We start from the raw sequence: 18,817 nt of genomic DNA, 5'->3' as shown, positions 1-18,817 counted from the left end.
TGCGCTTGCGCTCTTTGGGGAAGGGAGCCGCGGGACCCCTTTCCTCTTCCCCTTCCTTAGTGTCTCCGCCCCAGCCTCCTCCGTGCGTGTGGCGGCGGCAAGACGTCGGGGGCGGTGCCCGCGCCGGGGACGGGCGGTGCCGCCGCAGTTGCCCCTGGTAACGGGGGGAGGCAGGAGGAGGTGGAGGGAGTCGGCGGGAGGATGGTGAGTGTGGGCGTCTGGGCCGCTCTCGAGCCACCCCCCCCCAGGTCAACTCTCGGAGCCTGGGGCTCGGGCAAGACCAGGCAAAGGGACCGAGACGCCCTCAGACAGTTCCCGTGGTGCTGGGGGTCCCTGGGGGCCGCAGGGAGAACCTGAAGCGGGCCGGATGGGAGGCCTGGGGCCTGAGGGAGGGGGAAGCTTGGGGATGGGGAACTGGGAAAGGGGCTCCCGGGGAGCTCCCCCAGCTGCGCGGGGCCAGGTACTGGAGGGAGCTGGATCCAAGCCCGGGTGAGGTGAGTGAGGGTGGTAAAGAGCGCCTTTCAGCCTTCCGCCCCTCTTTCCTCCCCAGGACCCCGGGGGTCCTGCAAGCTACCATCCGGGAGTGGCGGGAAGGGCCTGGCGCCGGGTGGGGGGCATGCTCTCCTGACGGGGCTCCGCCTTCACAGGTGCAGGCCCTGGGGAGCGGGGAGCCTAATGCACTTGAGAGGCTTTCTCTGGAGAGAGGCGCCTGCACTAACTGGAGCCTCCTCCGTTATGGTTTGGGGAACTAACTGCTCATCCCGGGTGCTCAGAGAGCTGGTCCAGAGTCCCTGCTTTGCTCAGGGCTATCATGACCCCTTGTACCAACTGATCTTTGCGCCTTCCTTTTTTTTCGGGATTGCCCCCTTTTTAGAGATGATCAAACCTGAGAGAAGAGCCTAGCTATGAGGAGAATACTTTGGGCTTCCTCAGGCAAAGAAGGTATAGTTTATCAACTTAGAGCACAGATTTCATTTCCCAACCTAAACTGGAACTTTCCCAGATTTTAGACTTCTGATAGTGTGGCTTTTTCTACATTGGACCCTATTGATTTCTGAGTGGTTCATTTCGTAGTGGTTGAGAAGATGTCTTTTAGAGTTTGTTCCTATCAAAAAAGGATTCTCAGTCTTCAAGAGGATGCTGATCCGTTATTCATTTGGAAGGAAAAGTAGTTTACTGTAGCCTGAGTGATGGTGATGTTTGAAACTGTAGTTTGAGTTGCTCTCCACTCCCTAATTTTTTTAACCTTTAAAAATACTGGAAATTTTTAGTGGCTAAAGGGGTTAGAAAAAGCTGAATCAAAGTAAGAAAACATTTCAAATATTTAATGAGATCAGTGAGTAAATACAGAAAAAACCCAATTGATTGCACATGATCAGATTGTTAAGTATAATAAGTAGAATTGTTTGAGCTAATGCTGCCAACCAGATTTTGCACGTTCTATGTAACAGTTTTATTAACCTCAGGCTAAACAGATTTGTGTACGTATTTTTTGGTGTTATCTATTTATCATTTGTTTATCAGCTATTCATTAGAAAGCTATCATTAAAAGAACACAAATATTTATACCAAAAGTAACTAAATGAAGTTAAATAGTCACATCAGACCAACAGAAGATGAAGATTGTCATCACAGATGACAAATGCATCATTGGCTAACTTTACCAGTTTATCCATCAAATGGACTGAATAAATTGTTTATTTGAAATTACAAATAATAATTATAACATCTACTTTCAGATATGAATTGATTTTCAGAAGTCTTCCTGGATTTTTCCTTAAATATATGACAAAGAATTAGCACAAATTATTTTTTATGCTCTGTTTGGTTTAAATTTTTGTTTATCTATAAGAAGGTCCAATATTATTACAATTGAATGTAAGTTCCATAAGACCTGATTTTTATTTTTATTCTTATATATCAATGCCCTGCAGTATTGGATGTCTGGTAAATGTTTCTTCATTGGACCAAATAGAAAATAAATGTCAAATTTTTAGCATCTGTAATGTGACTTGGTGTGGCATATTCCATGTGAATCTTCAGAATTCTGTGGTTAGGCTTTTAGTCACTCCTAATTTTCTGAGATAATTATTTGTAACCGACCAGTAATCTAGTCTTTTCCATATGCTCCTATAATTTTACAAATTTCAAATTATTTTCTAATATAATAGACTCTGGTATTTGCAATGCTATTATTATAGAAGCAAATGTAATTTCACTTTAAGTCCTATAAAACTAAAACCAAGAATAAATGCAAGTGCCAACTTTCTGAAATAAAAGGCCTAGCAAACTGCAATACTTTAACCTAAAATCGATAATTGGTACTTGTCTGTTTTTATAGTTGGGCTTATTATAACAAAAATCCCATTCACTCACTAATAGTTTCTTCACATAATTTGAGCTGATTATATGACACATATATGAAATACAAAATAAGTCATTTTAATCCAAACTTCACCACATTTTAAACCAGTTAACCAGTTCTTTCATTTTATCACTCAACAATTCAAAGCACTGTACTAGGTATTGTTTGCATTGCTGTATTGTTTTTAGATATATTGGTAGTTTTCTAGTGTGTTTTGCATTTGAGAATTGTTCTAAACCAGAGGTGTTTAAAATGTAATTGGGAAATAGTTAACAAAATAAATAGAATTACATTAAAACATAGATAACATAACATTTTTAAATTAAGCCAATATGCATCCAACAGACATATCCTTTTTTTTTTTTTAAACCCTTGTACTTCGGTGTATTGTCTCATAGGTGGAAGAGTGGTAAGGGTGGGCAATGGGGGTCAAGTGACTTGCCCAGGTTCACACAGCTGGGAAGTGACTGAGGCCGGGTTTGAACCTAGGACCTCCTGTCTCTAGGCCTGACTCTCACTCCACTGAGCTACCCAGCTGCCCCCAGACATATCCTTTTGCACAAATTAGCAACTCCTTTTTTCTTTTGTGTCTGACAACACTATTCAATAACTTCTTTATATAAAAAGTTCTATGGACAAAGTACTACTGATCCAATCTTTCTGAAGAAAAGTCCATTCCATTGGCACTGGGTTGAAAGGAACATTGGCTTTCTTGTCCCCAAGAAAATTCATACTTTTCTTGTATTTATTATAGAAATTACTAATCTTAATTAGTTGCAGATAGATGGTACAATGACTAGAATTGCTGGGTCTGGAGACAGGAAGACCTGAGTTCAAATCCAAACTCAAACATTTACTAGCTATGTGAGCCTGGGCAACACCCTTTAGCTGTCTTTACTGTAAAATGGGGGTGATAATAGCACCTACCTCCCAAGGTACTGTGAAGATCAAATGGAATGTTTTTAAAGTTAGCACAGTGCTTAATAAATGCATGTTTCCTTCCTTCCAATTTAAGTACTCTTCTAATGCCTCATAGTGATGTAGATGCTACGCTAAGTTCTTGAAGACCACAAGCTTTCAAGCAGTCCTACCAAATTGGAAAAGCTTTGATTACAGGATTATTAATGATATTAATGATAATTAATGGTTTGTTTTCTGAGGACTAACCTAGTTTGATGTCAGGACAATGAGACTTTCTGCTAAATCTCTTGAAGATTGCCTACTAAGATGGAGGGAATAACAACAGCTATAGACTCACAGCTCTTTGAAGTAAGAGAAGATTGGACTGTAGACAAATCTAGTATAAGTTCCAGTCACAAGATTCTGGAGATTAGAAAGGTCCACTTAATGGCACTACATTGATTTTTTTAAAAGAGATGAGTAGTCATCTCCATTTTAAGCTAATTGAGGTAAACCTATGTAAGCCACAGACAATGGGAGGTTTATCCCACATTTGTATGTTTCAGATTCCCCTACAGATAAGTTTTCATGTATTCCTCTACATCTAAACTTGGAATGGCCTAGGGCTAGGCTATAAACATTTCAGATTAGGTTCCCCACATGCTCTTGCCAGTAATTTACCTAAATAGATGCCTATAGCACTTCAGTCTTATATACCTATTTACTATAAATATTCATTTCAATATTTTGTATGTAAGTTAGACATTTAGTCTACCACTTTAAATATAATAAATGCTCTACACACCATATGTGTGGTGACATACTATTAAAGTTGTATTTTATAATCTTTTAATGCTTAACCTCTTGGAGTTATTTCTAAATTCTGATTAAAATGGCCGTGAAGGGAAGAAAAATCAAAAGAACTGTTTTATAATTCTGCATATTTTGTAGTTATATATACAGTAAATCATTGTTGGATTTTGTTTAAGAATAAATAAGGTTTTTTTAATTTCTAAAAAAATTTTAATGCTATTCTAGTGATATTAGGGCAAGATGCTAAAAATATATCTTAAAATCGTATTCTAGATAATGAGTTTATTAACTGGTATGATTAACTGTTCATAAAGGCATATTTTAAAAGTAGTAATATTTTTATTACTTGCTAGGAATATTAATTTCTGTGAACTTCAGATCAAATAACATTTAAAATAAACAGATGGACAGTGTTATACAAGCAGACATGGAGGCAGACTTACTTTGCTTTACCTTCAGGCTTTTAAATCAGCTTACTTTATTCACTTCATGTAGAATACTGATTTCTATAAATATCTTCCCTATTTAGCTAACCCTTATAATCCTGTGATCCACTGACTAGGATTGTCCGTTGGTGTGCTTACACTTTCTAATGCCATTCATTGATTCTGCCATGAAAAGGTAGAGGAAAAGAAACCATATTTTGAGTCAGAGTCTGGATTAAAACGCCATGCCACTTCACAACCATATATATAACTTAGGCAAGGCACTTCTCTGGTCCTCAATTTCCTCATCTGTAAAACGGTGTGGAACTGGATTATAGTCACCACCAGCCCTAAATCTACTAGGCTACTATTTTTAGTGTCATTTTCTTTGAAAGCATTTCTAAAGGAAATTTGCTATTAGAAATATAAAAAGCATTCTTCTCTATATTCTCTATTCTATCCATTTTATGTCATAGCTAGAGTTCTAATAGTTTCTTCCTGACCTGATCATTTTTAGGATGAACAGAAATTATACTTGTTTTGAGTTAAAGAATTTAAAATGAAAAATTTGGAGTGTGAAAAAAACCCAAAATAAGCATTAATGGGAATTTTGGGGACTAAACCTGCTTTAATTGAGATAGGAAACACCCCACACCCAGCAGATCTGCATCTGCTCTGCAACTTAGAATCTTAGAGAGTTGCATATTGTTAGAGACTTGTATCTAGGTCTTGATTAAGTACAAGACCAGCTCCCTCTCCACTATAATGCAGGTTTCAAACTTATACAAAACTCATAGATGTAACCCAAACCAGATTAAAATGTATTTATAAAATATTTCAAAATATATAAATTAAAACAGCATATATAATATTAATTTGAAGTTTTTAAAAGCCACGTAAGACCTACACATATCCATTTCTATTTGAGTTTAATACCAATTCACTAGAGCCATGCTGATTCTCTGTCAAATACATATTTTCTCCATTAAAGATGGGAAAATTGAGATATGACACAATGTCCCTCAGTAAGTAATTGACACAACCAGGACTAGAACTAGGTTACCAAAGATCCAGTACCAGAGATGAGGAATTGAGTGTTATTTTGCAGAAGTGCTTTTGTCTTATTAAGTTAGTTGATGAATTTGAGAATTACCTAGCCCATTTGTTTACCCATATCATCTTTGAGCATGATAGTTAGTTGAAGAAGGAAATAGCTCACTAATGTGTAAATTGCTTTGTGTGCCCTCACCTAACATAAAAAAGTAACTTAGTATTCTTCCTAAAAACCTTCAAAAGGGAAAATACTCAAAATAAGAATCTATGGAATAAAAAATTTAGGGTGAGTTGGAAATACTCTTTAATTCTTGACTGTTTTGGATTCCTCACTGGCTTTAACAATCACTTAATTTCTATGTGTGTCATTGTGCTTATCAAAAAAAATTCATATAACACCAAGACACTTAGAGAGGATGCCATGAGAAAGAAATTGTACTAAGGCACTCTAGACTGATACGGGTAAACAGAAATAGATTTGGAAAGACAAAGTATGGAGGCTACAACTTGCAAGCTTATTGCAACTTTGAGACAACAGCATTAGAGACTAGACATAATTATAATAATAGGTAAGCAGTGCAATTTATTAAAGTTACTTTTAAGCACATTGGTGTACTTCTGATAAGATATGCAGGAAAAGAACAGATGGAATAAATGGCACTTGTTTGAAAGACATTACTGGAAACTGTCCATAATGAAGAGTTCTGTACAGTGAGAATAAATCTATACTCTATTGGCCAACACAGTGAGATCCAGACATTTATGGTAAAGCTCCCAAGTAACCTCTCTTCTTTGTGATTATCCAAGGGTTTACTCTCAATCCTGCGTAAACTGAAGAGTGCACCAGACCAGGAGGTGAGAATTCTTCTCCTGGGCTTGGATAATGCTGGCAAAACTACACTCCTGAAGCAGCTTGCATCTGAAGACATCAGCCACATTACACCTACACAGGTAAACACATTCTGCTATGCAGTATTTTGGTTCATGATACATACATAGTAACCTTTAGAAAAAAGAAGGATATGATAGAGAAACAGAACCTTTGTCTTTAAGCTCTTGGTTCAATGCCCAACAACATATTTTAGGCCATCTAAAAATAAACATTTATATTACATATATTCTGAACCAACATTCTTTAGAATCCCACATTTTATTAAGTGCAAGGCACATAATATTTTTACTAAAAAAGGGTGGTGGGCCAGTGAAAGATAATAGCCTAAGGATTATATCCATGAAATATTGAGTGTGATCCATGAAATATTTAAAGAATCAGAGGAAAACTCTCAGTGCTTTAGATGGATATTTTATAGAGGGTTTACAAAAAAGCACAGACAAGAATTACCCAGGATATGAGGATATGGCTAGGTTTTCATTTGCATCAGTGGAAAGAACACTCGGGCTATTTGAGAGCATGCATTTTTTTGACATATGTATAAAGCACTGGCAATACGAAAAAGAAGATCATCACAGGCTATAACCTCCAGTTTATGTTCTAAAGCTCAGACTAACTAAGATGAATTTAAAGGATAGGGAAATAGTTGGTGCTTGAGGAAATGAAGATTCTCTGTACCATTTTTGCTCATCAAAAAATACCTTTAATACTGAGCTTCTCAGAAAGGATTCCACAAAAATGAAATTGTATTAGGGCACTTTCAACTAATAAAGGGAATTGAAATAAATGAAGATTAGGATAAAGAGAGTGCTGGGGCTACATTTTGCAAATCTGTTGAAACTTTGAGACCAGCCATAACTATAATAATAAGTACAGGATGGAAAAATTCTAGTGAATGCCTTTATACCTCCTTTTCTTCAGAACAGAAAGGGGGAGAAAATTTTTAAGGAGAAAAATTACCTCCTCATTAAATAATAACTGAATTTATTGACTATCAATTGATCTACTATGCTCAGTAACCTTGTAGTGTTAGCATTTATGAGAAAAAAGAATATTACAGGCCTGGGGTCATTCATCAGTTCCTTTCTGAATGCTAAGACCTTGGTATTGTGTTTGTGTAATTGTTGATATATGTACTTCATTACTAGTGATCATTTTTGACTTGTACCTTATTTCTGAAGTCACTGGGCTGCTATCTAACAAGCAATTTTACAGCTTCTGAACAAATGTTACAGTCCAAGGAATACTAGATTACAATAGTTTCTCCTAGAAGGACTAAAAAACACATACTCTAGTGTGTCAGTCCTTACAAGGGGGAAAAAGTACTTTTTATGAGTAATCAGAAAAAGGATAAGGCACTCTTCGAAAGCATAGGCTCATACTGTACATCCTGACCTTCATATACCTGTACAACTATGTCTTTAGTTGACAGTTTAGAATTAACAGTATATTTGAAAGAAACTTTATTACTAAAGTCACAGTTTCAGCTAGTTTTGGCAAGTTGTTAGTTTTGACAAGGAGTTAAAATACATTCTCCATTTATTTATCCATTGCCTTTGCACCTAAATTGATCAAACATTTACTTATTTCTGTTCTATTCAGAGTTTTATAGAAAAAGACAGTTACCCACACTGTAAGTTCTATTCAAGTGACTTCCCTTTAGTAGTGGGGCATCTGGTAGCACCTTGCCTCGAATGTGGTGAGTCCTGGTCTCAGATCTCAAGTAGTGGTAGTAGCATATAGCCAAATCTGCCAGATGTTTATGAAGGAGCTCCCTCACCTTATTAATTTCTATTAAGCAAGATGAAATTCCTTTTCACTAGCAGTAAGCCTATAGACCAGATTTTAAAATCTTGATTTCACTGTATCTCTTACGAGAAAGATAATATATTTGTATAATATAATCATAATTATCTGAACCTTGAACTTTTTTGTTCCATTTGTTCTCATAACCAATTCCTGACTCATAAATCTGCTGATCTGTGATTTGCTCATCTTCCTTTAAGCTATCCATTGCAGTAACTCCTGAAATTCAATACATATTTCCAAGTTGCCTAAAGATTCCTATTAAAGAACAATGCAAAGTATTCTTTTGGAATAGGGAAATTTCTCCCCATCCATTGCCCACAACATGACTTCTCATTTCAGGATTTGATTGTGTGTGACTCCATGGTCCTATAATAAAGGGCCTATGATTCAAGTGCAAATTCATTCTCCCACATATGTGTTAGCATAAGTTTAGCTCTTTGCATACCCTGTTGTATATATTTTCAATACTTTTCACCACTCTGGGATCTTCAGATCTTTGTTGCCTGTCCAAATTGATCTCATTGTCTCAGCTTTCCAACCCTTGTAAGCACTGTAGATATATTCAGTTCAAGTGAATAGACATTTACTAAATACTTACTGTGTGCCAGATACAAATGAGAAAAAGAGACAGTCCCTGCCTTCAAGGAACTTTACAGTCTAATGGCAGAAAAGAGTACACAAAAGGAAGCTGAAAAACGGGGGCATTGGGATGAAGCATCAGAGGATGCCTGACATGAGGCAGTGTCGTTCTATTGCATGGAAGCCAGACAGTGCTGCTGATGGAGAATGGCAGTACCAGGGAGGATGTGAGCTCTCTAGAAAGGAAGGTTTGGGAAGAGTTTAGGGCTCCACCCTGCAGCTCTCCAGAGGGGAATGGCAACTTCAAGTGATTGAGAATATATAGCAAATCCAAACCTGAGTCATGGTGATGAGATTTCTAGTGATCAGCTTTTCCTGGGGAGGGAAGAGGGCATGTTATTCTCTGGAATAGAAACCAAGCAGAGCTGCTGATGGAGAATGGAGTACATAACCATATGTCAATTCTCTGACCATGTAAGCTGCTGACTTCAACACTGGAGAGGTAAACTGTATGTGAGCTAACTTTCTTCTCCTCCCTATTATTTTCATAGTAGATAATATTCCTTAGTACTGTGTTTGTTTCTGTCAATACCTCCTCAGAAACGGGAGAAGACAGAGCTGTTAAATGTGACCTTGTTGCCAATATGATTTCAAAGCATAACTGAGTGTCTGCCTTTTTTTCATTCCAGGGCTTTAACATCAAAAGTGTACAGTCACAAGGTTTTAAACTGAATGTCTGGGACATTGGTGGACAGAGGAAAATCAGGCCATACTGGAGGAATTACTTTGAAAATACTGATGTACTTGTAAGTACTGCCTACTGCTGCATTAATTCAAAGCTCTTCCTGCTGTGTGCTAGGAACATTAACACTCTAATGTTCTCATTGTCAGTATTTCCACTGCCATAACATTAATCATCATGAACTTATTAGTAGAGCCAGCAGAAGGCTGTAGATTGTGAAGCAAGCGCTCTTGGAATAGACTTTATAAGACACTGATTGTTGCTTGGTAACAATATCATGCCCTTCCACACCTTGGCCAAGTTAACTATTTATAAAAATACTCCAGTGATTTGAGCAGCAAGACAAAATTTAAAAGATCCCAGAATAACACTAACTTATAATCATCTTAATGAAGTTTAGAGACTTTTTTCACCCTTTTCTAAAGTGGAAGAACCCTTACTTCATAAGAATACTCTGAGAATTAATTTTTTATTATCTTCAGATTACGATAATATCAGAAATTATATGTTAGTATTTTAAAATCAAATCAACAAATACTAATTGTATATCTACTACATGTAATGCACTGTTGTAACAACTATACTATGATCTGGCCTTTTGTTCAGTAGGCTTATCTGGCCTAGATGCCAAATTGGTTGTTTGTATTGGTGTGGGGAAAAAACAGGCCGAGTAGAGGGGGAAAAAACCTAGGAGAAAGAATGAAAATTTTCCAAGGAAAAAACTTCTGCTCCTACCTTCAGAAAACTAAAAACCTACCCATAGTATCCATTCTCATATTTATTTGTATAATATTTATTTATTATATATTATATGTTTATTATTGTAGTTTTATCATATATTAATATATTTATATATATCATGTTATATTATATATTTATATATACTATTATAATAATTATATTTATTTAATTTTAAACATTTAAGTATTCTCAAATTACACTAAAAATACATAAATAGATTAAGAAAGATTGTGGAGAGGAACAAAACTTGTATAGGGCCTTTGCAGGTAGAAAGCACTGTAAGGAAAATTCTAAAAGGTGGATAGTATAAAGGCACACATCTTTGCCAGATTCCCAGAGGAAATCTCTGAAATTTTCTTGTCCTTTGGTGAGAATTTAAGAGCTAGTATGGGCTGGATGCAAAGATGATGTAATGTGAACACAGATGCAGCATTCTGGGTAAACCTTATGTACTCAGCAAGCTATGTATATTTGAGCAAAAATCAGTTCAGCCCAGCTACATGAGGGAGGAGTCTTTCTCTGTAGCTTCAGGCAGTCAGTGCAAGGTTGCATCTTAAATTTAAAGTTGTATTATTCCAGTGCCTTTAAGATCAGACATTGCCTGGTTTTCAGCCGAGTCCCTAGGGTAAGACTCCATAGCACCACTTTGCCAGATTTATTGCAGCACCTGGGGATGCAGTTTTTTGTTTGTTTGTTTTAAGTTCTTCACTTCTTAAGTTAGGAAAATCTTATTCTAAACTATTTTGCTAAAATCAAGGAATTTCAATAATAATTCAACCATTTCCAACCATTAGGATGCCACAGGGAATTAGTATCTTGAGAGCCTGAAAGGGTTAACTCGGGTCCTAAACACAGCCCAAATTATTCCCAAAGGAAGATCATAAGCATGAAGAGCATCTGGTTCATGATTTCCTAATTCTACAGAGGAGGAGAGATAAAAGGTGTGCTAGAAGTAATGAGCAGATGCAGCTTTTCAAACTGATTCAAAAGAACAGAACCAGATACCACTGCTGATTCTCAAGGAATAGCTTTCTATAACAAAGCCCCATCATCTTCTTGTAACCAAATTAAACCATATTCTACTCATCTCCACTGAGAACTCAGATATGTCTCAAATTCTCTGAAGATGATTTCTATACTACAGCAAACAGTGGAGATGTATTAATGTGGAATAGCTATAGCACAGTTTGTATAATTTTATAGATAATCCAGAAACCTCATTTCAATGAATAGCCTCAAGTATTCCTTCCCGAAACTTATGTCCAGCTACTAACAAAATATGAGTTTCGTTTCTTTTTGATGTGTTCCCCCTCTGGTGGAGAGATGTTTATGAGCAGCAAAATGGCCAAAAGGTGGCAGCAGTAGGGAAGAGGAGGAAAAACAAAGAACCTTCAATTCATTGACTAAATGATTACTCCTTGGATAATGGAGTTAGATGAACTTATGGGACTTCCTTTCACATCAGAAAAAAAATCATTCTTTCTTTTTTCCATGAACAAATAGAGCTTCAAAGTCATTTCCCAAAAGGCATGTGCATTTATCTTTATTTTGGGGTTAGGCAAAATTGCAAGTATCCTGAGCTACATCAAGGTTTTAGAATAGGGCTAATAATTTAGTTTATCCTGGTCTACACTATTTTAATATTAAGGTTAGAAGAGAAATAAAGCTTCTATTTTTTTCTGGTTCTTTAATTTTTTAAAGTTTATTTAATTATTTTGTTTTTAATTTTTTTCCCGTGGTTACATGATTCATATTCTTTCCCTCCCCTTCTCCCACCCCCCACCCATAGCCAATAAGCAGTTCCACTGGGTTTTTACATGTGTCATTGATCAAGACCTATTTCTATATTATTAATATTTGCACGAGGGTGATCATTTATCGTCTATATCCCCAATCATATCCCCACTGAACCATCACACTGAACATGTGATCAAGCAGTTGTTTTTCTTTTGTTTTTCTACTCCCACAGTTTTCTGGTTCTTTGATGCTGAAGACAGGTTGCTTTGTTTTAGTTGGTTATGAGTTTGTGTTTTATATGGCTAGATTAACAGGCAATTAGAAAATAGATCATCTCAGGAGGTAGTATCATTTTCCCAAGTGGCAATGCTGCACAAGGAGATGGACATTTTTTAAAAGATGAAATCGGTGGAGAAGAAAAAAGCAAAATGTTGAAGAAAAACAAAATAGACCTACTAGACAAGCCTGTCCATTGCTTTTCACTTGACTCATTTTTTAGGCAATAAATGGGGTAGCTATTTTATAGGTTTCTTAGAATTATTGTATAACCATTTCCAAATGTTATTGAAAGGGATTTTAGAGATAAGCCAAACACTATGAAAAACATATATATAGATTGAAGGAAAATATAGCTACTTTTGAAAATATACTTGCCACAGCACAGAAGTGTTTTTATGGGACTATTTGTATAAAATACCAATTAGCTATAAATCAATGCCAAAGCTTTATTCTTGTCTTCCCTCAGCCTCTGAACTTGCCGGTCAGTTCTAGTTTTTAGTTTGAGTCAGCATTCTAGCCATCTCCTGGGACCACATCTCTCCACTTCTTAGAACCCTTCACCAACTCGACATAATGTTGCGATGGACTATAAATACTTTGTCTTTGCCTTCATACTATACCTTCCAGGCTCTTTCTATCCTTGTTCTTAAAACTCAGTCTCTTCCTTCCAGGCAAGCACATTTTCATCCTTCTCTTTGATTTTGAGAGGTTTAGAGGATATGAGTTATCAATGTTATGTGACAGCCTAACATAGTCTTTGGCTGAATTAAGAAATGTATATCATGGGGGCAACTGGGTAGCTCAGTGGATTGAGAGCTAGGCCTAGAGACGGGAGGTCCTAGGTTCAAATCCGGCCTCAGACACTTCCCAGCTGTGTGACCTTGGGCAAGTCACTTGACCCCCATTGCCTACCCTTACCACTCTTCCACCTAGGAGCCAAATACACAGAAGTTAAGGGTTTAAAAAAAAGAAAAGAAAAAGAAATGTATATCATCCTGGAATAAGAAGGTGACAATCCCAATATATACTGTCTTCAATACTGTCTGGAATACTGAGGACAAATGATGTTTGGGCCAGAACTGGAGATGTTTAGACAGACGAACAGAAAGCTTAAGGAGAGCATGATGACTCTTCAAGTATTTGAATTACTAGTCATGTGGAATAGGAATTGGATTTGTTCGGTTTGGCCACAGAACTAGAAAAAATGGGTAAAAATTGCAAAAGGGAAAATTGATTTAAAAAGAAACTTGATAACAAGTAGAATTGTCAGAAAGGAATGGATTGCCTTGGCAAATAATGGGTTCCACCTTATTAAAGGATCTTAAGCAAAGGATGGATGACCACTTGCCAAATAATAGAAGGAATTCTTTCATGTATAGGTTAAATGTAGATTTTTTTTTTAGGGACTCTTTTCAGTTTTCAAATTCTGTCACTCTTATTCTTTCCTTTCTATGTCACCTGCATGAAATCTTCTAGGCAACCTTCCTTACTAAGGACATCCTTCTAATCACTTGATATAATGCATCTTCTTTCTGGTATATTGCTTAATAAAATCCATCTCAATCTAGTTTAGACTTAGTCCCTCAAGCAAAATAACAGTAAAACCAACTCCATGTTACATGGTTACTATTTCTTAGCATAAAGATGGCTACCATACCAACATGTTCCCCTCCTTTCTACATAATGTATTTATACCACTCCTGTAATAAAGAAATTATAAGCCTAAGAGTTAGAAGTACCTTCAAATCTCATGTTCTATATTAACTTGCCCATTGCAAAAAATTGGAAAATGAGGAAATGTCCTTCAATTGGGGAATGGCTGAACAAATTGTGGTATCTTTTGGTGATGGAATACTATTGTGCTCAAAGGAATAATGAACTGGAGGAATTCCATGTGAACTGAAATGACCTCCAGGAATTCATACAGAGTGAAAGGAGCAGAACCAGGAGAACATTGTACACAGAGACTGATAGACTGTGATACAGTCGAACATAACAGACTTCTCTACTAGCAGCAATGCAAAGATCCAGAGCAAGGGTGAGGGACTTATGAGAAAGAACACTATCCACATTCAGAGGAAGAACTGTGGGAATAGAAACACAGAAGAAAAACAACTGCTTAAACACATGGGCTGATGGGGATATTATTGGGGATGTAAACACTAAATGATAACTCTAGTCCAACTATCAATAATATGGAATTAGGTCTTAATCAATGATACATGTAAAACCCAGTGGAATTGCGTGTCAGCTATGGGGGAGTTGGGGGGTTTGGGGGGAGAGGGAAAGAACATGAAACATGTAACTATGGGAAATTATTTTTTTAATGAAATAGCTAAATCAGTAAAAAAAAAAATGTCCATCATTCAGCATTTATGAAATGGTCACTATGTATGAAGTATAGTGTTGTATCTTGTTGACCCTCTTTGGATATTTTATAACAACAATCAGGTTTTGGAATAGTGAGACTCAAAACATTTTTGTGCCTTTCTTCTCCCTTTAATTTTCTCTGAAAAATAAAACAAACAAAAACCATGAAAGTATAGATGTTCTTTGAGAGCAAAAATTATGTCTATGGTAGTTTTAGACTGAAATTTCTAGTTCTTAGCTCTGGGTAATTGACTCATAGTGCAACTGGCAGAAGAATTTTACTTGGTTATATTTTAGAAGGGAATCTGGTTTTGACATGAGACAGAACTTGACTGCCTGTGCACAAGCATTTTTATGTAGTTTACTACTTTTGAAGATGATAGTTTTGATATTAGTTTCTTTTGTTGAAGACTACTTTTAGATGAGATTTGTCTATGCATTATTTTAATTGTAATTTCTCATTATTTTTAAAAGTTCTAGATTTGTTTTATATATATAATGAATTCCAAATCCTCTTGTACCAACAGCAGAACTCTCCCCTCCAATTTTCCCAGTTGTCTGCTCCTCGTCCCCTGAACAAGACAGGCTAGATTTTGAACATAAATGTGAAAGATACCTGGGCAACTTCCTTTATCATATACATTAATTCCAAGAATATTACCTGTGTGATACACTTGGCTTTCATGACTTCCTAGATATTGGTGTTTAGGAAGAGAATTTTCCCGGGCATTTTCTATTTTCTTTTGCTTCCCCAAATGAGATGAGGGGTGCCACCCAGGACATCTCAATGAAAGACTAACCTCATATTTACTACTCTCTTCTAAGAAGCAGCACTGTATTTTTTCCATCCCTGCTAACTAATGTAACTCCTTTCCTATTTCCTTTAATAGATATATGTTATCGACAGTGCAGACAGAAAACGATTTGAAGAGACGGGTCAGGTAAATAGTTCTTCTGTCCAACTATTTCCAAAATGACTGATTCTCCATTAATTTACCTTGCTAAATGTCTGAAAGTTAAAGAGCTGTTTTTTGTTTAACTTTTAAAATTCAAACAAAACAGGCCTTATAACAATTAGGCAAAAAGAGAAGTTGATTCAAAAGCTATTGGTTAAGGTCTTTGCATGCAAATATTAATCAAATAAAAGAGATAAGACATTAGTAAATGGAATTAAAGTGAAGATTTAAATTTCTACAGGTTCTTTCACAGACCTGTTAAAAATTAAACCAAAAAGGATATTCTTTTTTATATAGTTCATTTTTATTTATGTCTTTCAACATTAGCATAACTGTCTCAGGGGTTTTTATAGGAATTGTAAGAAATGTGTAACCCAAGTGGGCTGCCCTTGTCTCCAAACCAAATAACTATCTATATCCTGAAACTCATCTTGTTCTTAAATATATAGTACACTGTACACATTGTTTTTAAGTGAAGGGACTTATATAAAATGAAAGTAGACTGTTTTTTTCCCCTCTCTTAAATGAAATAAAAATGTACCCTCTTCACTAGTCCACCTTTTTAGAGAGGTACGGCTCATGCATTACTATAGGACCACCAGTCTTTTCTATAGTCTCAACATAGGCCTGCTGGGCTTCTGGGTACAGTTGTTCAAATGACTTTTGGTAGCTTTTCCTCTTCTGTAGGAATCGATTGAAGAACTTGCCATATGTTTTGGAACTACCTGCCATACCACAGTGGCTTAACATCCTTATTAATTTGAGCCAGAACTAAATAGAATTGTATGTTATCTTGAATGTCCTTATGTTATCAACCATATGAACCATCTAGCTCCTGTGCAAATGATTTCTAAGTAGCTAAACTCTGTGTGAAATTGCATATTTGTGATTGCTTGTAGTGCCTTCCTACAAAGATTTACTGCACAGAGAGAGCCAACATACATCACCCTCTATAATCTAAATATAAGAAAGCTCATGAAACTTAGTGACAACATAGGTGATATATACATGATATGGGTATATGTCCATTTTTCAACAAAATGGTGATTAAAATAGTCATAGCCTCTAAGTACCTATTTATTTTAGTTTAACATCATAGTCTTTCAAGAATGTCATGAAAGGGCAAGTTATTTTGTCAGCTACAGACAAAAACATTGTGTAAAGCTTGACTTTCCAGCAGTATGATCTCAGCAGTTTAGGAAGATTTGGAATCATCAGTTATTCTAAATATTTTTCCTTTTTTAAAATTTAAAATAAAATTTATTTTAACCTTCCTTTACAAATATTCAAATGTAAAAAGAAAAAAATTGAAATAAAACAAATTATAGATATAACTATATATGTTGTTTTAGTAATAATTAAAAGAAACAAGAGGCATGTATAGTAATCCTAATGTCAGAATAACAAAACAATCCTGTCTGGTTTTGTGTCACTTTTTGAAATGTTTTTCTTGTTAGAGGTGAGATTTGGTTGCACAGTCATTTGTGGATTTTCACTTTCCTTTCTAAAATGATACAGGAACTAGCTGAATTACTGGATGAAGAAAAACTAAGTGGTGTCCCTGTGCTCATCTTTGCTAACAAGCAGGATTTGCTCACTGCAGCCCCTGCCTCAGAGATTGCAGAAGGACTGAACCTACACACAATCCGTGACAGAGTCTGGCAGATCCAGTCTTGCTCGGCCCTTACAGCAGAAGGAGTACAGGTGAGATGACAAGGAAGTGTGTTAGATATGAGAAGCACAGTGACTATCAGAGAATTTCTGAACATAGGAAACTATGAAATGAAGGGCTCTTGACAGGTAGGTAATCTGCTCCTCTATAGCAAGGTCACAGTAATAGTTTTTACAACATTTCTGCTTAGCAACCAAAATAGTAGCAGCAGTTTGGTATACCAGAATTACAACTAGAAGCAAATGACTAAAGGCTTTTACAAATATATATTGACATGATAGAGCCATTGAGAGTTGTATGCATTTGTTGACCTGGTAATTTTCATCCTTTTTTCTCCTCTGCTCTTCTCCTTTCTCCTTGGTATCTTTCTTTTTACTATTGATTGGTTTCCCCATTGGGAAACCCTAGCAGGCTATGTTTTATACATAAAATTTGCATACGTCACATTCATTCTGTTAATTTAAACAACTGTCAACCAAGAACCTACATCCCAAAAGAATGGTTAACTGTTCCAGCCTTGGATACTCTCCAGCCTCAGATATTCTCTACAAGATAGCATTATAACAATTAGTCAATTAACAACATATATTGAATGCCTCTAAGATAGTGTCATTTTCATAAAGCCTTGAGGATTTGAGACATCCATCCCTCTTCTTTCAACATTTGGTTTGCTTAATAGAATATATTGTTACTGCCTGTTTGGTCTATATTAATGCTATAGAAGTCTTGGACAGCAGTGCTTGAGTAGTTGGTAGATTTCACTGTCCTTAAAAATCTTAGAGCCTTGGGGCAGCTAGGTAGCCCAATGGATAGAGCACCAGGCCTAGTGCTGAGAGGATCTGGATTCAAATCTGGCCTTAGATACTTCCTGTGTGATCCTGGGCAAGTCACTTAACCCCAGTCACCTAGCTCTTACCACTCTTATACCTTAGAACCAATTCTTAGTATTGATTCTAAGACAGAAGATGGAGATTTTTTTTTTAATTTATAACCTCTCTAATTGTCATCTGACATTGGTCTCTAATGAGGTCACCTTTTTGCTCTTCTCTAAACTTGGTGGGTTGGGATAAAGGGCTAAGATTTCATACTTGAGCTATGTTCTGAAACCTCTTTCCATTTCCCTTCTGATGCTTTTCCCTTTCACCCAAGACATTTAACATGGACATGTCTTAAAACTGCCTGACAAAAACTTTATCATAAGCACAACAGTCACTTCCTAGTATTGTCTCCATTTTTCCTCATGGTTTGCTGCTTGCCTTTCTGTTAGGATACATACACAGGCAGCATCCAGCCATAGCTACACCTCCACTGAGTTTCTAAGTTTGAAGGGAAACTCATTCTGCATGAAGCAAGTGACCACAACAATCAATAAAGACAAGTTACTCACCCCTGAATGCTGACCTCCATTACCACAACAAAGCTGTCTTCTCCTTCTCTCCCAGAAGGGAAGAGCACTAGCTCTACCCACAGATCATCTAGGCCTC

General features: G+C 36.5%; 1 protein-coding gene across 1 annotated transcript in view; it reads left to right on the top strand.

Moving 5' to 3' along the window:
• The first annotated feature begins 37 nt into the window (after positions 1-37).
• The window catches only part of ARL3 (ADP ribosylation factor like GTPase 3), a 28,438-nt gene continuing 9,658 nt past the window's right edge, over positions 38-18,817 (top strand). Inside the window, exons 1-5 of the mRNA XM_044662545.1 lie at positions 38-204; positions 6,364-6,507; positions 9,526-9,642; positions 15,596-15,646; positions 17,180-17,365. Of these exons, the coding sequence (XP_044518480.1) occupies positions 202-204; positions 6,364-6,507; positions 9,526-9,642; positions 15,596-15,646; positions 17,180-17,365 (501 nt within the window). The 5' untranslated portion in view covers positions 38-201. The remainder of the gene's footprint in view (positions 205-6,363; positions 6,508-9,525; positions 9,643-15,595; positions 15,647-17,179; positions 17,366-18,817) is intronic.

This window comes from Gracilinanus agilis, chromosome 2, assembly GCF_016433145.1.
Source record: "Gracilinanus agilis isolate LMUSP501 chromosome 2, AgileGrace, whole genome shotgun sequence".
Classification (NCBI taxonomy): domain Eukaryota; kingdom Metazoa; phylum Chordata; class Mammalia; order Didelphimorphia; family Didelphidae; genus Gracilinanus; species Gracilinanus agilis.
Note: the sequence above shows the minus strand (reverse complement) of the source record. Positions and strands in the feature narration are given on the sequence as shown.